The following is a 21,363-nucleotide window of genomic DNA, read 5'->3' as shown; positions in this document are numbered from 1 at the left end:
AAATTTCATTAGCGCGCAACGGCCATTCTTTAGATCCGTCTGATCGCAGCCAAGTGTGAGAGCGAAGGGAACGACTCGGGGAAATTGCCTTTTCATGTAGATTTCGCTAATCGCCTCCCCGACTGAATGCGGCAGACGTACTAATAAGTAAGTTAAGGCTCGGTGGACAGATAGAATGGAGCAGCACAGAAGCTAATGGAATCGAGAGCTTTCCATGCCTCCACGGGCGTCTTAATTGTCAAAAGACGAGAGTCTCACAGGAGCGTTTTTGCCTCTCTCCTCCTGGACTGTGGAAAGGCTAAATTGGAGTGCGACTCGCTCGGGCTTGTTTTAAGCCACGGCGTCTCTGGTGTGTGCGAAGTGGATCAAAAACCCTCATCCGATGTCTGGAAACGGGGGTCCTGTGATTCACTCGTGTTTGTTTGGCGAGCGGCCGCAGCAAAGTGCGTGTTTCCGACGCAGCCAGCAGGGACTGCTGTATGTGTGTGTGATATCTGCCAGACCGCTGCCGTTTCATCTCTGCACTCTCTCCTGGCGTGCATCGTGTGCTTTTTCATGTTTGCAGGGATTTGTTCTTTCGTAAATATTCATTCTGAATGCCAACATATGTGATTCATTTAAAATATATATGTATATATATATAGTTTTTTCCAATCTCCAGCTCAGCGTTATCGGCTCCCGTTGTTCCCGTTATCACGGTGTCTCCATAACGATGCGTTTTATCACTGCTGTTCTTCACTAGTTATTGCAACGCGTCCGACCTCTGTGGTTCATTAGCGGGGAAAGTCGGCGCAGTGAGAGAAAGCGAATGTACTTTTAAACTAAAAAAGGTCAATGTGCAATGCGGTCTAGTTTGGAGATTCACTGCAAGCTTATAATTGGGGGGGGGGGGGGGGCTTGTCTGAAGACGGTGCGGAATTAAATGAAGACAAAGTTGCAGAGCGTGCTGTTGGCCTTTGATGAGAATCGGGGAGTGAGGACCCTTCATTTGCAACCTTTAATCAGTCCAATGAGATCAGATTCACATGTGATTGTAGAAGAAAATAAAGTTGGGGGGGGGGGGGGTGAAATGGTAATTAGTATTGATTACCTATGGGTATATGACCCCGCGGCCTCCCCTTGCATTCTTAAATCAACCAAAATTATTGGCTTTACTAATTTCATGCTCAGAGAGATGCTGGCGTTAACATGGAAATGCCTCCGAAATGGCAAGCGGGGGGTCCGAGGAAATTATAGCAGCTCTCTGTGCCATGGTGTGGGGGGCCGGGGGGGGGGGGCGAGATTAAGCACATGGGTTTAAGTTGAGGGCCATAATTATTCTAGGAGGCTCTGAAGACAGTTAAGGTGATTCAGGTATCTTTTTCTTCGAATGACTTTTCACGTCGCTGCACTGTTGGTAAGAGATGGCTTATGAAAGTCATTACTCGCCGTTAAGGACGGGAAAGGGTCCATTTAGGCGGGAAATAGCGGTCTAATTACATGTATACACAATTAATACACCCATGGCAAATTGAAATGTTTTTTTTCTTAGATGATAAGATGAATTCCTAATTACTGCCACACACATACACACACACACACACGCACACACACGCACGCAGTTAATCTACTTTGTTGGATTTAAAGCTACCATATAGTGAAATTGCACAGAGCAGAAGTGGACAGGGACTGATGCGTCAGAATGTACCCGATGAACCCGGGGGCTCGGGATGGGACGGTCCTCTGTCGCCATCTGCTGCCGGACCGGGAGAACACGCCGATCGGTGTTCACAGCAGTGAGATTCCTTCACAGCAGTGAGATTCCCAAACTGAGTACAAAATGAGTTATTTTTGATGTTAATGACTTCGTCCTTTTGGCTCATGTAAACTGCATACTTACGGCATCAAGTTATTATTAATCTGAATATCATGATTATTATATGGGATAAAAAAATAATGTTATTTAAAGAGCAAAAAAATATATGTAAATCAAATTCATGAAGGATTTCTTCCATTTTCTGTTCATGTTAAACTCAGTAGTGATCAGTGACGTGAGGCGAGGTTCATGGCTGGCGAGGCTCAGACTCTGTGAGAGTCAGATTTACAAAGGTTCTCATATCAGCTTTCTTTACACACAGTGTATACTTGATGTTTAACCAAGCAGGATGATAAAGTCATAGCAGCTGAGAGAGAGAGAGCCCATCTGCTCTGAATCTGCCATTGCAATGTTTAATACAAATGGAAGTATATACACTGCATATACTTTGATGTTACACAAATATATAATGTACTGTACAGCAGCGTGTGCATATATGTTCTCACCTTTCCTTGCAAATGAAGCCCACACGCCGATCCTTCTGGACAAAAGTCTCAATGACTTTGTTGTAGGACTCTTCCTTATCTTCTCTGAGTCTCTCCGTCTCAATGGAGATAATCGATGTTTGAAAAGAGCGACTTATCTTCAGTCCCGACGTTTGAAGCGAATCTTTTAGCTCCGGCATAGGTCTTCCATAATTTATCATTTCTTGTTTCGACTGAAAGTCCAGTTGTAAGCTTTGATAGATCACCTGCGTCTTCCATTATTGTGGTGAATAGACTTCCTCGTTTTGAACTGGCGTATTTCTTCTTCTTCTTCTTTGTATTTCGTGGACAGAACAGATAAACGGGCTCATGGGCGCCCCTGTCTTGAGGAAGAGCTACTGTCTGCCTCACCTTGTGATGTTTCACTGCGGAAGCAGCCGTTTCTCTCATCTCATCAAACAGAACCTCCTGACCTGGGTTTGGACTTGGTCGGCTCATTTTTAGCGGGTCAATCACTGCAGCGCTCTATTCAGCTTAACCAAGTTTGAAATATATTAGAAATAAGCCGGTAGTAGAAATCCAAACAGATCTGATCCATCCATTAGATGGCGCTGCCATAAAAATATATTTTTTTATGTTAAATGTAAGAAAAGGAAAAATGTGCAAGTAAATAAATGAAACCAGCAGCAATAATCAGGGTTAGATTCTGTGTGATTTATATTCTGTGGGAATCAATACTTTAGTCTCATATACATCTGACCCTTTGGTGCAATAAGACAGACAGCTCAGTGCAACAGTTACTAACACAACGGCGATGTTTACGAGCAGAATAAACGTAAATGTTAACGAGATAAATATCAGCTTCAGTGCTCAGTTCTTCAGACAGCAGATTATCAGCAGACGCAGCGTCCGTCCGTCCGTCCGTCCGCCTGTCCTCGTGCAGCTCGGAGCTCAGAGCCTGACGGCGCAACGGCAGACAGAGAAAGTGCAATAAAAAAAACATGGCTGACGCTAAACACCCAGGGCGACGGGGACACACCGATGCGTGGAACGTATATCTAGCTAGCTAGAGAGGAGACATCAAAGGAAAAGAACACAGTGGGCCGACCCTCATACCCCCCCCCCCCCCCCCCGCCCTTCACATGGCTACCGAAGCGTCCGACTCTCTCGCCCGGTTGCGTACGACGTGCTCCAGCTGCCCGGAGTCTGAAACGTCGTAGCTCGTCTTGTACTTGGCCAGGATCTTCATCAGGGGGCGGAGCTTCAGCCACCACTGCTCCTTGGGGATCCTGTGACTGGACACAGGAGAGGCAGCGTCAGCTTCTACTCTGCTAACAGAACATTCTTCATTCTATCTGTGACTGGAAAGACCGGATCTGACCCGGATCACGCAAGAGGGACTGACCTGAGGCCAGCGCACGTGATCACATCCCCGCGGTTACTGACACAAGAGTGCAAAGCCTTCCACATTGCTTCACAAAGGCCTGCTGTTTCCTGTGATGAGTAACCGGGGGGGGGGGCGGGGGGGCGGGATACTCACACAAAGTCAGTCTCATCCTTGAGTTGAACAACGGGCTGGAAGACAAGAGCCCGACGACGCATTCCCAGCAGGCAGCAGGAGTCATCGCTGTTAGCAAACACCCGGCCTGCAGGGGGGGGGGGGGGGGGCAACGCGGCATCAGAGGTGGGACAGGAATGCCTCTCTTTCTTTCTGCTTGTAGACATACAGCAGCTACAAGAGGTCGTGGAGTTACCTTAATGATGGCTGTTAAAGAATCTTTGCATGAATCTAAAGGGGGGGGGGGGGGGCGCTAGGAAGGTGAGTGTAACTTACACTAAAGGGGAAAAAAGGACAAAGACGGGGGGGGGGGGCATAAAGTGGCACTGCTAAAAACAAAAAGCAACACATAAGCATACAAAAGCAGGAGAGCTTAATGTGAGTTATTTAATCCAGCCATGCTCGAATAATCCCAATCCACACCGAATCGGATGATTGATGGATGGAGAATAATCCCAATCCACACCGAATCGGATGATTGATGGATGGATGGCGGCCGCTGATAAGTCACATCATCGGTTACGCGGTGCAACAGCGAGACGCGGAGCTGAGAATAAAGATGGAGGCAGCGTAAAAATAAAATAAAAGACGATTTACCTTCATCTTACGTCATCCATGTGTATGAAAAAAGAAAAAGTAAATACAGTAAAGTCATTTCTCCTTCGTTGCTATGCCGATGAACATAAACAATCAGTAAAGCACTTCCTGTAACAGGATGAAAAGTTACAGTTACAGCTTTGCAGGGGGGGGGGGGACCTACCACTGATGCAGCATTAGCATTAGCATTAGCTTCGACCTTACCGTGTCTGAAGGTGTCCTGCAGCTTCCTGGTCACCCACTGCATCGCCTTGGCGGAGATCTTGGTGCCAAAGTTGCGGTCAAACGGAGACGGCGCCCCCCCCTTTCACAAGAATCAAAATGTCGCTCAGCGTGACTGAGATCGGTCGCATGAGACGATGAAATATGTTTCTGTCTTTTTTTTGCTTCTGCTTTGTGCCACAGCCAAACCCCTATTTAAAACGCATACTTAATATTTATGATGGAATTTGTTGAAGTTGTTCTCCGTGCTGTTTAAAACTTGTGTATTTTTTTTCTTTTGTATTCTGTTCTGCAGATGAAACCAGTTTTCTCCTCGGGGTTCATCAAAGATTTGTTTGATCCTGTTCTCGCCGCGCTAATCTCAAGACACACACGAAAGCCAAAATAAAACAAAGCCCATCCGTTTAAAATGTCCGCATGCATATTTATGATGCAGAAAACTGTGTCCCCCCCTGGCGCCGCTACAGAACGGGAAAACTCCCTTAGACGGTAACCAACGGTAACCAGCGCGTACCTGCTGCATGTGTCCCAGCACATTCTTCCTGGAGTCAAACACGCCCTTCCCTTCTTCAGAGTACAGCTGGTAGATGAAGTCCGTCGTGTAGTTCTCGTTGCAGTTCTCATTCCTGCGCATTCACACGGAGGAACAGCAGTTTAATCTGATGACCTCAGCTTTGGCTCTGTTTACGGTTAGGCAGTGGGGGGGTGGAGACGCTGAGTCATCGTTCACGCCATTAACACCGACTTCACGCAGGCGTTACCTGAGGACCAGTCCTCTCTGGATGCTGGTCTTCATTTTCTCCGTCAGGTGTTCAACGTTAGCCTGTCGAATGGCAAGGGCGAAAAAAAAAAACATGGACCAGTAAATGCCAGGGCTGCCCGGAGAATAGGCTTCACTGCCCTCTAGTGGGTGGAGTGAGAGACGACATCCAGCAGTCACGCAGCAAAGGAATGAAGAGTAACTGTCGCCGGCGCGTCACCTGCAGGTCTCTGATGTCGAACGGCTCCTCGTAGATGTAGGCGGCGTCCGCGCCGGCGGCCAGCCCCCCACGCTGGCCAGGTAGCCGCAGTAGCCCCCCATGGTCTCAATGATGAACACGCGCCTCTTTGTCCCGCTGGCTGACTGCTTGATGCGGTCGCATGTCTGCCACACGCACAAATAAACTCACAATCTCAGAGCAGCCAGATTAGAGTTATATTATATATTATAATCTCCACACTTTAAAGGCCGGCGTGCTTTTTATTCTTAACGTGCACAAACTCCGCCTCAGCGGTTCATGCAGTCCGGCGGAGGGACGGGGACACAGACGGTTTAGCAGCTAACAGCTAAATGGTTAAACACTGTATCGACCCTCCAGGAGTGCTGAATCCTACATTTCCCATAATACCACAGGCCTCTTATTAGAATGCATTTTCCTACTTAATGCCACCGTCTCCTAATCAGTTCAAAGGTCGAGTGTTTTAGTTCTTTTAGTTCTGTAGGTTCAGTGTTTGGGGTCACGTTAACCTGAGGTTAGAGCAAAGACGGGGGGACAATCAGCTGAGTGTGAGCAGTGGGACGTGAACCCATCATCATTGTCTTACCTCCACGATGGCATTGAGGGCCGTGTCTGCCCCGATACTTAGATCTGTGCCCGGCACATTGTTACTTATGGGGGCAGGCAGCATACACATCGGACGCACAGCTCCTCGTGGGTGGCGCGCGCCTCATACAGCTGCAGCAGACTCTCAAACGCCTGCAGCGGCAGCAACGTGAAAGCGCGTTAGAGCTACAGGAGTGAGCCGCTCTACGTTCGCTCGAGCGCGACCTGCCGTTCCAGCTCCTTCCGTGTGATGGCGGCCAAACGGCTTCCCCTCGGGCAGAAGTGTGGAAAAGAAGGCGAGGAAGGGGGGGGGGGGAAAGGAACGTGGCAGCGGGAAGACTACAGAAGGGAAGACGATGAAGAGGAAGCGGCGGAGACAGAGATCCGCGTGTTCGTGAGGAAACGCACGCGACTGGGCGTGGCTGCCGTGGAAGGCGAGACGAGCCTCGGTTGAGCGTCCGGAGGAGGAGGCGGAGCCATCTCGGCTCGGAGGGCGTTGTGTTCTTATTGCTTATGCAGTAAGTTATTGTGAGGCTGAACCAGAGGTTAGTTTGGGTGACGGGACAGAGCAAGGCAGGCAGAGCAAGGCACTCATGCACCTCCCAGCATGCCTCCAGGTGGACACACTTACCTGCTGGGGGGGGGTGGGGGGGGGGGGCACGCTTTACCCGGCAGGCCTCGCAGTGCAGACCAGATTTGAGTTCTACTGATCAGAATTATTCCAGATGAACAGATCTTACTTTGAATGATCTGTAGTCAGCCTGACTGGTGAAGTGAGACACGATAGGCCGACCGGGCACAAGCATGTTTGGTTGCCAGCGTGACACCGTGTGTGTGTGTGTGTGTGTGTGTGTGTATAGCGATCTGCACGCTGCTTGCCAGCCCATCCACTCACAGCGGTGATGGCGTTCAGAGCCGTGTCAGCGCCGATGCTGAGGTCTGAGCCCGGCACATTGTTGGAGACGGTGGCTGGCACCATGATCATGGGCACGCAGAACTCGCCGTGGCTCCCTCGCGCCGTGGACAACTCCAAAAGCGACAGGAAGGCCTGCAGGGCGGAGCCAAGGGCTTTTAGCGTCTGTGAAGACTTCGGGGGGACGGTTTGGTCGACAGGCGCAGGGAACGGAAAGACAAAGACGGAAGGGGGGGGGGGGGGGGGGTGCCGAGGGGAGGAGCCGGGCCCATCACGACGGACAGCGGCCAGACAGACAGGTAGCACTCCTCATGTGAACATTAGCGCTCACACACACATATGAAAGGAAAATAACGCTGCAGAACTTTATAAAGGTTTGCGTGAAACGACTGGATAAAAAAACAAAAACATGTCATTTCTAATTAAATCAAAACTGTCTCATTATTTATGTCTAAAATCACTAATTTAGCATCTTATTCTCTGCCCTTCTATTTTGGCAGAGACACGACTTAGAGCTGCGATGATGATGATGATGATGATGATGATGGTGGTGTTGCGCTGACGTAAAAGAGGATTAGACTGATGGAAAGGCTCAATCATAACCACAAAAGTGATCTTCCAGGGTAACATAATGCTGCGTTAGCGCTAGCATATATTAGCATGAGCTAACATACCTCGAATCCACCGACAATTAGCAGCGCATTGATGTTGTGCTGCCGCATCTGCTCTGCAACTTTGTCAATATACTTAGCGGGAAGCGTTCTACAGGAAGTAAAGGAGGAAGAAAAAAATGCATTTAGTGAATAAAAAGTACAAACTAAACTTTTTTTATTTCAATAAACGTATAAAGAAGTTGCTCCTTCAGCTTTAACGCTTCTCAGCTCTTACCTTTTGGTTCCCAACAGAGATCCACCTTGTCCCGTCCATCCGCCGACATCGGCCCATTTAATCTCCTTGATCTGGTGGGAAAGAGCAACAAGCACAGACGTGAAGCTTGCTGGAGCCGCACTGTCAGAGAAACGTGCCACTTTAACGCACACACACGCACACGCACACACACGCACACACACACACGCACACGCACACACGCACACACACACGCACACGCACGCGCACACACACACACACGCAGGCGCGCGCACACACACACGCACACGCACACACACGCACACGCACACACACACACACACATGCACACACACACACACGCATGCACACGCACACACGCACGCACACGCACACACACGCACACGCACACACACACGCACACACGCGCACACACGCACAATCACACACACACGCACACACACGCACACACGCAGCTTGATATGGTGATGAAATAAACACACAAATTGGATTGGATTCACGCCACCAACAAATCCGGCATCCGACTCAGCACTCTGCTCAAAAGCCCCTTAATGACCTTTGAACCCCTTACTGACCTTTTGCTTTTGACACACGCCAGCGTGCGACTGCTGCCATGCAAAGCCGCTGCCAGGCCGAGGCACTAAGAGTAATTTGGGGTTCAGTGCCTTGCCCAAGGGCGCGTCAACATGTCATTTACAAATATAAAAGCGATAAATGTGTCTCCTTGTGGCTCTGCTTTAGCTTTTCCTGTGGATAGAGCAGCCCGTGCGCGCGCACAGGACCCACCTGTCCTTTGTAGAATCCCTCGAAGCCGTCGCTGACGGCGAACATCTTGTGGCCTTCGGAGATGCCCACCCTGACGGCCGAACGGACGGCGGCGTTCATGCCCGCTGCGGGCGCCCCGACGTTCAGCACGGCCACGTTGAAGTTGCTCTGACGGTTACAAAAAAGAGATTCAGATGTCAACTTCAGTCTAAAGAAACATGTTCAGTCTTCTGATCTGTTCCGCCGCACGCTGGTCCCGTGCTGGTCATTATGACACACGCATGGCCCCGCCCACACGGCCTCGATGCCGCTGCCTCAGCTCCGAGCAGGGAGGCACAACAGAGCAGCCGAATCACCATAACTGCAGGCTACAAGTTCCAGGTATGTTTTATTCAGTACATGAGCTAATGCTAGCACTGCGCTACATCCTGACTGACAGCCGAGTCGTTATTTGTAGGCCGATCCGGGAAGGAAAGGGTTAAACGTCCCACAGCGAATGCTAAGATGTCACGAGGCGACTTACAATCGGCAGCTCGGATTCTGGTTTACGATGAGCCAGCAGCTTGTACGTCTTCAGGTTGTTTTCGAAGCTCCTGCAGCGAAACGTGACACGTGCAACGTTGTTATGAAGGTGGGGGGGGGGCGCGCATTTTAAAGGCAGGTGCATGAATAAACAACAACAACTGAGGGTTCAAGTCCAAATGTCTGTGTAGCGTCTCAGTCACCCGGGTGGAGGCAAATCACAGAAAGGAGGAACGAACCGGACGCGTTTCAGTCCGAAATGACGGGGAGGGAGTCCAGATACGGAAAACAAAGACAGGGCTGAAACCACCAAGGCAATAAGACTCCCGAGGAGTCATTAGCATTAGCATATGGTGAAGCTGTTTCGTTGAGCTGCATCCAGGTGTGGTGAATTTTAGGGTCAGAGGTCAAACTGGAGAAACAGAGGAGGAGGATTCAGACGCCACCTATCAGCACGCGTACGAGGCAGCGGCGTTTAGCGCACGCGAGTATCTGGACCGCCATCGTCCCGGAGGAGAGGACGAAACGTCTGCAATCAAACGCAAACGAGCCCGGTTGATTCTGCGCTTTTGCTCTTCCGAACTGTCCGTGTAATTCTGCGTCGACATGCCGACCTCAGCAAGCGAGATCAGACTCTCGCGTCGAGGCGTGACGAGTCAGCCATACCTGCCGCGGAGCTTCACCGCCTCCTCGAACCGTTTCTCGTCCATCGCCTTCTGGACTTCCTGGGTCTGCAGGGAAGAGGGAACATTTCTACCGCTTAGAACCAGCTTTGTTTCGCGCGCGCACACACACACACACACACACACACACACACGATTCCCGCGTGACCAAAGAGAGATTAAATCCCCGCTGAGATCTTTTAAGTGTCTACTATAAAGAGAGAGAACAATGGGACAGGAGCCAAGTGGTCCGTTCCAGCCCAGAGAATTCTCTGTAACCTCGCTTCGACACGCCTTTCGTATGTGCGTTTCCGTGGCGATGGTTTGCTATTAAATCACTACTACGCGTCTAATAATGATTAACCACACACAACCCTCAAACAACGCAGCTCTCCTGTGAACATCAGCGCCGCTCGGGGCCCAGTGAGTCGTCATTAAGCTCCGCCTCTCCAAATGCAGCAATTCCTTCCCAATACTTTTGGCTTATGCGATCTCCCTCCGAAGCATTCTGGCTTTCGTTGACGTGACGTTTCTTTGGCCCCGCCCCCCCACCCCCACCCAGCACCTACCATCTGCACACACTCCATCAGAGGCAGGCGGACTGATTGGTTGCCGCACAGAGACACCACGCAGGCTGGCGTGTTGGCCGTGGTCTCCAGCAGGGCGAGGACGGCCTCCACCCCCATCCGGCTGGCCTGCGTGGGGAGGCAGACGACACGGCGTGAGCCCGGGAAAGCCGGCGGGGTCCCGTCGCAAACCAGCGGCACGAAAAGGACAGCAGACCCTCACGTGCGCTTTATCGGCGGTTCAGTTTTCATTCGGCGTGTCGTAAAAAAACACGACGCCGCCTGCTGCACGCCGTCTGTGGTGCAGCTTCGGATGCTAAGCCATGAATGAGTTAATGTGCTTAAGCTTAACCCGTGGGTCATTTCTCCTCACTCACACGCGCACACACACACACACACACACACACACACACACACACACACACACGCACACACACAGAGGATTAAACAGGAGCCCACTAGGTTCTAATGTGCACAGATATAGCCAGCATCTATTGTAAACTAGTGAAAGACGGACGGATGAATCACACATGAGAAAGTTACAGTTCTAAAATCTTAACTCATTAACTCTTTGAGTGCCGTTCAAACACAAACATTCACTGCCAGCCCTGACTTTGAAATCTGCCTCTCTTCAATGGCCAATAAGTCCGGAACAAGAAATGGTAGGAACACAGTTTCTATTCCTGATGAAAGGAGAGACTTTAATCTTTCATTTGTTACCGTTCGCCAAATAATATTCTGTGGGGCTTGGGAAATCGGGAAAAAGGCACAAAAACTGGGGCACTTGGCATATAGCTGAGCTGAAAATGGCTGCCACTCGATGAGTTAATGGATATTTCATTTGAAAACCAGTCATAAAACAGTCAATTTGCTATTATACAGGATGTAACCGAGAAGTGCATCAAATCCTCGTATCTGAAAGGCAACAACCAGCAAAGATTGGAGGTTGAGTTTGGACGAGGACCTACCAGGATGCGGTCGAAAGCGGACGGCGTCCCTCCTCGCTGCACGTGTCCCAGGATTGTCACGCGCGTGTCGAAGCCCAGGCACCGGACGACAAGCTGGGAAAACGTAAAGCACTCTGCTCAGTGAACGCCGTGGCAAAACCTTTCAGACCTCCTCTCACATGCAAGCGCTGCGATCACGTGTCCTCAGCGCGTGTCATGCACGTTAGCTAATACAATGCAACTACGCGGCGAAACATTCATGGGCAAAGTGCTTCCGATCATCACACGGTGACAGACAAACACAAACACGGTAGAGAAGCTGGAGAGAAGGGGAGGCAGCGGTGCACAAGCAAGCCATTCTCGTTTTTCAGTCATGTTAGCTCTGCGCTCGTACCGTACGGCGCACGGCGTACATCACAGGGGGGGCTGAACTGAGTCGGGGGGGGGGGGCCGTCTGCCTGCTCAGCAACGTTTGGTCCTGAGCATTTAGAGCAAGGGGCGTGGCATAAAACCTTTTCTGTGTGATGCTAGAGAGGGAAACTGTCTTCACTGAGGCTACGCGAGGCCGCCTGCGAGACCAAGCGGCAGGGTTTAGTAACACACGGTGAATCTTACCAGGCGATAAGCGTGCATCTGATTACAAACTCCAGAAACACAGCAACAGTCAAAGCCACACCGGGGCAGCGAGTACGGTGGGTCACACAGGAAGCAGCTGGGACGCCGGCACGCCGGCACGCAGAGCGCCGTACTTACATTCTTGATACGCTCAGTAGTTACGGGCTCGTTGTTACGATCAATCGCCCCTTCGGCTACAATTATGATATTCAGCCTTTTCATCCCTGCTCGGTTCTACGAAACGGGGGTGGGGGGGGGGGGGGGGGGGTGGTGGAGAGACAACATGACAGGAAAACTGAGACCGCAGCTGTGACTATCTCAGAAGCACAGGGTCCAGACGACGCCAGGAAGATTAGGTTAGCGCTAACTGGACTTAGAATGGCGAGATGAAATCCTCTTTTAACGCTCCTGGGTGATACTCCCAGGCCAAAGTCGTCCTTGTGACTGTCAGTCAGGTCTCCGTGCTTCTGGCGCCCCCTCTCTCTGCATTCAGGTACTCACATCCTTGACATAACTAGAGGTTATAGACTTCCCATGCCTGTCGCTGGCTCCCTCTGCCACTATGATTATGTTCAGCCGCGTGCCTCTGGAACGGGTCTGGATCATAGAACAATGGCACGCTTGTAAATCGGGACCAAAACAAACGAAGGAGTAAGACACCGGACGGTTCAGGCGTAACGCGCCGCTTCGCATTTCCGACAGGGACGGATCCAGAGAGGTTTGCTGCGGGGGGAATAAAGAGGACGGCGTTACCGCAGACAGTTTTTGGCACATCTTATCTTCCCAGCCGTCCTCGGGGGGCATCTCGGGAATCAGCACCCAGTCTGCCCCACAAGCCAAAGCGCTAACCAGCGCCAGGTAGCTAGGATAAAACACACAGGCACGTTACCGCAGATCAAAGGGCTCCGTCGCTCTGCTAGAACCTTTATCAGACGCTTTCTTACCCGCAGTGTCGGCCCATGACTTCTAACACGAACGTTCTCTGATGGCTGAAAGATCAGGAGAGAATGTAATGACTTAACGCCTGCTCATCACGCCAAGTCAACCGCCCCGCCCCCTTTCAGTACAAAAAAGGCCTCGCTCTGATTATCCTAAATAAAACTCCCTTCATTCATTCATTCATTCATACATTCATCCCAGCTCCTCACCTCTGCGCTGTCGTCATAATCGCATCGACCACCTCAATGATTCTGTGCAGAGCCGAGTCGGTGCCGATGGTCATGTCGGTTCCACAGAAGTCGTTATCGATGGAGCCGACCATGCCCACGATGTGAAGGGCCGAGTACTTCTGGACGGCATCGGCCGCGATCGAGCCTGAAAGGATCAGAAACTGCTCAGTCAGCGGCAGGAGAGGAATTCAGACGGTCGCTGCGTGTTTTCGTAGTGAGGAGCGACGACGCCACTCAAACCCCTGCAGGTTAAAGATCGCCGATTCTGCTTTCCTGACAAGATTAAGGCGTCAAATCTGTCCACGAGCTACGCGTTTTATTTTAAAAAGGTTGTACAGTAGTCCCTCGATATAATGCGGTTCATCTTCCGCTGCTTCGCGGAGTTTTAATGCAATTTTTCAGATTTTATTTTTTGCACTTGAACGCGCCTTGAAACGGCGCAAGGACGAAGGCGCGGTCGGAGGAGCTGTGAAATATGCACGAGTTGCTATTAATCGTTTCTCATGTGTTCAACCTCGTAGGTTGATCATTAAAATCAAATTCGTTATTTCTAAAAGCGATCATGTTTATTTGTTAAGCATTTGTTTAATAGCGCTCTTATTCTCTGTGTAAAAAGAGGCTTTTATTTTGTAGGAGCATAAACGTCACGTCCCTTTTGGGTTTTGTTTCTTCCTGTTGATACATGTAGCCGCTGCCGTTACGCTGTGCTAAGCTATCCAATAAAGCAGCATGAGAGGCTAAAGACAGCACGAGTAGAATATTTGTTCTTCTGCACTCCAAGCTGCTCTTTCCTCGACCTGAACGCCTTAACGTTATTAACAGGAAAACGTTTACTGTACATACTATATATTTATATTCCTCAAACAAATGTTTAGTTCTGAAAAGGTTTTGATCTTTGGTTTCATTCTATAATACTGAAACAATCTATTTAGATTAATGCCTGTTAAACGTGTATAAAGTGTGTGGTGAGGGGTTTTACAGCCTTAAAACATTTATGTACACGTATAATAATTGTAAAAAAAATTAAAATTACTACATTGCGGATTTCACTTATTGCGGGTTGTTTTTGGAACGTAACCCCCGCGGAAAATGAGGGACTACTGCACATCAAAAAGCGTATAAAAAATACAAATAAAAACGTGAATGAGGAAGAAGCGTAGAAAGGGGCTGAAGACCACGAACGGAGGAAATGAGTGCCGTTGGGCCATTTTACCAGCCTGCGGTTGTTTCCACGGAGACCACATTACACAGAGCGCTGGGGGGGCACCAGTACCTTGCTCCACCAGCTCCCCCAGCAGCCCACTCCACTCCTCCCTGAAGAGGTTGGCCCCCGTCAGGCTGCCGTCGCCACCGATCACACACAGATTCGTGATGCCACGCTGCACCAGGTTGTGCGCGGCCTTCAGGCGTCCCTCGTGGGCGCGGAACTCCTGACAGCGAGCGCTGCCGATGACGGTCCCACCCTGACGACAACGAGCGGGAGGAAGGTTTCGGCGTTTCCTGTGTGGCTTTAAGGCACCGTTTAAGTCAGCTGCTTTTTTTATTATTTTTTTTTACACTTCGGCTCGGCCTCAGGACACGCCAGCTCGCGTAATCGCCGCTGAACACACATACAGGCCACAAAGTGACTCGTACGACCCTCCTTCGTTTAAGATCGGCTATCATTAAGAGCTTTACAACAATAAAGTCACATTTTATAAAGGTCAAACAAAACCGAGAGCAGGCAGAGGGCGTGGCGTGGCGTGGCGTGCTGTCTGCGGCGACCACTCACAACTTGAAGCATGCTGGAGACGCTCTGCCATGTGGCCTCCTTTATGTTCTCTCCGCCGTCCACCATGCCCTGATATCCCTGATAAAGGGAGACAAAGGCGAGACTTAGATATTCCTACGATGAGCGTCAAGGAGAAATATTCACGCTTACAATACGCTTTTAGCGGCTTTATTTCTCTACACTTTGAATAATCGCATCTGAAAGGTGACACGTATCGAACTGATACACGGTAGGGATAAGTTCAGGTCCACCCCAGGAGGGTGTAAACGCCCAATCGGGACTCTCCTCCAGAATCCCGCTTCCGTGTCTGATGAAGAGTCCAGCGCTGGCTTTCCTGACCAGCTTTGCAATAACGGAAAACACTCAATAAACTTTACTCGTTTGTAATCCTGAATTATTATTATTGAATAAACGCCTCTAAGAGGAGATAAAGGAACCGAGGGAGAATTCTATCAGGAGTTAATAAAGACTCCAGACTGCATAATATGATCCTCATCACTAAGACTAAATTAAACCCGATGAAGAAGAAGAGGAAGAAGAAGAACTCTGTCTTACATACACAGACACAAACAATGAAATGACAGATTTACAGTAGAACTGTGCAAACATGTAGTTTTGAATCTCTCAAACTCGAATGTCAACGAGAACTAGAAAGCCGTGAGGTCGTTCGGCTTGATCAATAAATCCAGCACAACATGCTTTTAATTCACTCTCAGTAAATGGGCTTTGGATTTCACTATTGTTATCTGGCCCTGTCCAAACATGCTGCTGCTCACCGACCTACGACGTGAACGGTTCTGGTTTGTCCCGGGACAATAAGACCGAAGCACCGCGTCATCTCTTCCTGAGCAAAAGCTCGAAAGGCGTCGATGCCGCAGACCCGTGGGAGCAGAATAATTACAGTAAGCAACAAACGTCGCGTCGGGACAACAGCAACGCTCCCAAACAGGAAAAGCTGGTCGCCAGGAATCAACTTCAGTTCCGGAGAAGCCTCTGGGATCAGGGCAGAAACGTCTTCGACCAAACTCCCAGAGGTCCAGTCGATTCTTCGTCTCTGCTCTTTGTGATTTACCTCCTCCTGGAGGAGCCGAGAACCGGGACCGACCGGAAACGCCGGCGTTTCCTCCTCTCTGAGACGGACTAGGGTACGGTGTAGTTGATGTTAGTTTTATTTCGTCCAGCTGCTCTGGTAGTGCTGGTACCCCCCCCCCTCCCCCCCTGGTACCTTAGAGCACTGCCTCATATGAAACATCGGCGGCAGCCTCGAGTCACTTATGTAACAACGCGCGGCGTGCGTTGGTCCACGTGTGCACGGATCGCAGCGTGAGCAAACAGCGCGGCTGTGTGTCCGCAGATTAGAATCCTTTTGTGACGAATATACAGAAACATACTGCCGGGGTATTTTATCTTTGTGTGTTTTTTTCATGAAAAAGTCGTTGCGTTGCTAAATAAGACCCAAATCGATGTGGCTAGAAAACAGGATTAAAACCTACGAGCTAAACAAAAGGCCTGAGAAGCGATGGTGGGCTCACCTCTCGAATGAAATAAACTTTAGCTCCCACATACAAGCCCATCCGAACCACAGCGCGGACAGCAGCATTCATCCCTGAAAGAGAGCAGAATGGACACGTTTAGCACGAGCTAACAGATTCACTCCATCTCTGCTGCCCACCTCCAGCAGCAGCAGCAGCATCTCCCCTGTCAGCATTTAAACGTGGGATATTATGGGACATCGGTTTACGCCGTCGGCCTGTGGAAGCGGATGGAATCTCCTCTCGCTCCGACACGCTTCCATGTTTGGTCAAAACGTTTCCGAGCTCCTCCCACAAGCCTCCCGTGTGCTCAGCGGAGATCTGGAGCGGGCTGAGGAGGAACAGCGCTGTGACCTGATTGCTAATGAATGTCTAGCTTCGGCCCTGACGGGGGGGGGGGCAGGGGGGGCGGGGGGGTAATCATTGATAGCACTTTGGCTAAAGTGTTATCAATGATTCCTATCTGGAAAAGATAGAAACAGAAAAAGCGACTGGCTTTTCTTCACTCGACAGGAAGCTCTGATATCTGGCAGGGCAGTCCTGTTACTAGGCAACGCAAAGGATGTGGCCACCGATGATCGAGTGAAAGTGAGATCTTTATAGTATCCTGTCCCAGAATGTAAAGTCTTTCTTTTCCTGCGTGGAGGGACACAACACATGAAATAAAGCCTCTGTTAAGATACGACAAAAGGGGTCAACGACTCGGTGTGTCGTCCAATCAGATCAGCCGGTGACCCGCCGTGCGGTTACATAACTATTGTTCAGACCAGAGAAGCAGAGGAAGAATGAAGGCTGAACTGTGAAGAGCAGGTTCACGCTGAGCTCATCCTCGCGGAGAACGAGTAAAGAAGCAAACACGACGTCGCCTGACTGACATTCGGCTCCTCCTACAGCGTCGCTGCTCGGCTCCGGGGCTAGCCTAGCGCTCGTCTTTCTGCAGGTACACGTTTCCATTTGAGCTTTAAGTCTCTACCGATCCAACAGGGATCAAGTCATTTCTGTTCCTCAGTGTCTCCGGCCTGACTTTCACCTCGTCACAGGTATAAGGAGTAAAATGACAGCTGAAAGTACGATGACCTTCCCGGAAGGTCACACAATCATTCTTCTGTATCGGTAAAAAATGACCCTTAAGCAATTTAAAAAAAAAAAACACATTTTTTGTTTAACTAAGAATTCATTACAGATTCTCAACACATCGTGATTTCACGCAAACATCAAGGCCTCGGGTTTATTTTAAATAAACAGACTAATATTGTAAAGCTCAATGCCCTTGCGCAGCACACTGGAAGCCATGAGCCAGAACAAGGAAGCTGCGTTTTAAATCCATTTTACATATTTATTCAATCAGAAAAGTCTAACTTCGATCATCATATTGATTTGGAAGAGACCCGAGTACAAATACACAGCAATAAAACACAAACAGATATAGCTTGATTTGACTTTATGGCTCTTAATGAAGTGGGGTGAAGCTGAGTCTACATCAAAGCGTGGCGTGTTTACATCACGTGACCAGGGCTCCGGCTCTTCACGTACGCAGGATGCTGCTGCTGCTAGCGGGCTAGCCGGGATGCGCCAGATTAGCATGCTAATTTACGGAGCGGCCGCCCGCGTCACGCCTTCTTAGCCGCTGCGCAGGCTTTAATCCGCCGCAGTGAGAAACTCTCCCTCCGCCGAGGCCGTGGGTTCGACCCGCGGACGGTTACCGGTAAACACGCTCCGTGACGCTGACCGGTTACCTTGAGCATCCCCTCCGCTCGTCAGCACCGCGATGGCTTTCCCTGCTCCCGACAGGTTCTCAAAGAACACCTTCTTGCCGTCAGGCTGCGCCATTTTCACGGCAGTTCAGTGTCGATGCGAGGCTTTTAATACAAAAACAAACAACAAGCAACGAACAGTGCAAAAACCACGAAGGGCAAGTCCCCGTTCGCCCCCCGTCCGTCACCGAATGCCCGCTCCGCTGTGCTCGCTCTCCCTCTCTCCCTCTCTCTCTCTGTTCCGCGACAGTTCATCGATTTGCATAGCGCGATGACGTAGATTGACACAGACGTGAGCCAATCAGATCTCACGTTAAAGCAGGGCTACTGAGATTATGGACCAATGAAAGGAAGCATATAGGATGCGTGGGCGGGGTCTATCGTAGGATGTCAGTGCTCAGAGATGTCCAAATGTACAGTTTCATAAAATTCAAATGTGTTTTTAACAAAAAAAAAATGTTTTTTTTTATCGTCATGTAATATAATATGTGTTGCCAGACTGTTAGAATACAACAAACTATATGTAGAACTACAGTATCTCTGGAATAAGCCAACCTATTCCATTTCTCAGAGGCCTTAATGATCCTTATTACATACTTATTAGTGATGGAAGAAATGTCCCCCTGTCCTACTTCATTGAAGTAAATGTAAAAACCCGGCAATGTGAAAATATTTCATTACAAGTCAGAGTCCTGAATGAAAGAACTCACTTGAAAGTGAGTATTGTATGATATCAAAAGTATCGAATTGGGCCCTCTCTCTGACACATATTGGATTATTGGACATGTTCAGATAATCTCAAACACTGGGGTAAACAGTAAATGAGGCATCGTAAAATATTTAATCAGAGAGGCAAGATGAAAAAGAAGGTTCTGATGGACAAATCTGTTTTCCATTGTGGGTAATTTATTTGAAATGTAGTGAATCGGCAGATTAAAGCAACATGACATTGAAATACTCGTGTGAAGTGCAAGTACTTTACATTTGTACTCCACGAACAAAACTATGTAATCAGCTTCTTCCTATCCCTGTAAGCAACTTGCGCCAAGTTATATTCAATTTAGATTTTGTCTCCATCTTGTGTTAGAAACATCAAATTACAGTAAATAAAAAGGCCAGTATCAACAGCAATTTACACTAACGTCTAAAATAATACTGGCATAGGATGTTTAACCCTGATATTATTCATTTACAGGTATATGATGGGTTTAATCTCTTCATCATCATCATCATCATCATCAGTTTGTGTATTTTTTATTTCTTGCACTTCACACTGAATGGAGGGCTTTTCAATTTTGTTGCGCTTGTTGTAATCACATTAAAGACCTATTTTATTCTATTCTATTCTATTCTATTCTTTTTGATTTCACAGTATAGATACCAGACTAAAATTTCAGATATGTGACTATGAGTTCCTCCATGATCATAAAAGTATTGTTGCAAAATACATGTCTTCCATTGGTATTTGGGTGGGATGTATGTGAGTATATGTATGTAAGTGTGTATATGTATATACACACATACATACATATATATATATGTGCATTTATAGTAAAGATATTGATTATGTGAGATAATTTCATAGTGACATGGGGCAGGGTTAAATAAGTTTTTTTCTTCATCCTGCTCCTTTTCGAATGGAGTACTGCTTTAAATATTATGTATTTGTTTTTGTTTTGTTTGTTGTTGTTTTTTACTGAATATCCTTTGTTTTATCTCATTTATGTTTATGTTTGAAATAAACTTATTCAATTCAATTCAAATATTAAATTCAATTAAATTAAATTCAATCTGTTCTCCCCATGTGTGCATAGGTTCTCTCCGGCCTCCTCCCACCTTCAAGGTGGATGAGCCGCTGTAGACGAGACGGAAGATCGATGGATGGATGATTCTGATGCTCAGAATCTGTTAACCGCTTTGTCCGGGTCGCGGGTCGTGCTGGAGTTTATCCCAGCAGTCCACGGGCGAGAGGCGGGGTACACCCTGGACAAGCCGCCAGGTCATTGCAGGGCCACACATGCAGACAGCCAGTGTAACCAGTTCACCTAACTCTCATGTTTTTGGTTCGGGGAGGGAGCCGGAGAATCCATCAACAGACTACCTGAAATATACAAACGCAATGGGATGAAAAACTTTGCTCGAGACTGAATTCGTACAACAATTCTGATTCAGATGTATCTCCTCTTGCCTTTGTAATGTATTTAATTGTTATAGCTCGGCTGAATTCTGACTACAGTCTTATCCATAGTTGAATTAGTTGTTTGTTTGTTTTTTAGGTTTGAGTTTGAATATAGATAACATTCTAGTTTTTGCACGCACATTCTGTGTAATTGAATATTAAAATATGAATGAATGGTTGATTTTATTTCAGTCTCAGCACCAAGTGCTTTCCTTTGTCCCTTTTCAATGTCTTATTTTGTAGACATTGTCCTTGGGGGACAGCTTCTCTTGGGTTAGGCTTAGCTCTACCGGCCTAATACAGCAGGCTAAAACCCAGCTAGCTTCGTCCTAGAGGCCTGTGATGGATCGGAAGGCTTGAATAGCCCGTTCTGAATGAAAATAAATGTACTGATATCTGCTGATTTGGTGCAGGTGAGATTTCATTGTGTTGAGAGACTGCTGGGAACAAGGGCTGTACTGACGTCTGACATTAATGCTTTGTTAGGCTGCAGGAAAAGCTTCTCAGGCTTGACGTGATGGTTTTAAAAGTTCAACATTCTTCCACCGACATGTCAGGAAAGACAAGAGAAGCAAAGACAGCAAGAAAAAACAAACCTTGATTCAAGTTGTTGCTCTATTTATTGTACCTCTATATAGTGGAAGGCCTTTTCCTCCCCTCGGTTGTTGCTAAGCAGCAGTTGCCGTGGAGCTTCTGCTCTGCACTTCTTAGTGTGTGTGTGTGTGTGTTTTTCTTCCTCATGTTACGTATATGAAATGGTATTTTTTTGACGGACATTATTGTCGATGGTTTTAATTTAATGGGAGCGTTTCTTTTGTGTAATCCCCCCCCCCCCCCCCCCAATAAAGACGGATCCAGATC

At 48.5% G+C, this 21,363-nt stretch overlaps 1 protein-coding gene across 1 annotated transcript; it reads right to left on the bottom strand.

Annotated features, from left to right (window-relative positions):
- Positions 1–3,418: 3,418 nt before the first annotated feature.
- pfkpa (phosphofructokinase, platelet a) lies at positions 3,419–18,488 on the bottom strand. The gene is given in 24 exon segments (XM_068748027.1): positions 3,419–3,575; positions 3,821–3,926; positions 4,436–4,441; positions 4,640–4,739; positions 5,172–5,283; positions 5,419–5,480; positions 5,638–5,708; positions 5,711–5,801; positions 7,136–7,288; positions 7,828–7,915; positions 8,042–8,112; positions 8,807–8,953; positions 9,309–9,378; positions 9,974–10,038; positions 10,539–10,664; positions 11,504–11,596; positions 12,599–12,694; positions 12,851–12,959; positions 13,042–13,086; positions 13,246–13,411; positions 14,540–14,729; positions 15,038–15,115; positions 16,570–16,643; positions 18,306–18,488. Coding segments are annotated over 24 exon segments (2,370 nt in total). The 5' UTR covers positions 18,400–18,488.
- Positions 18,489–21,363: the final 2,875 nt, after the last annotated feature.

Source organism: Brachionichthys hirsutus, chromosome 14, assembly GCF_040956055.1.
Source record: "Brachionichthys hirsutus isolate HB-005 chromosome 14, CSIRO-AGI_Bhir_v1, whole genome shotgun sequence".
NCBI classification, from domain to species: Eukaryota; Metazoa; Chordata; class Actinopteri; order Lophiiformes; family Brachionichthyidae; genus Brachionichthys; species Brachionichthys hirsutus.
The sequence above is the reverse complement of the archived record's forward strand: the minus strand, read 5'-3'. Positions and strand labels throughout refer to the sequence as shown.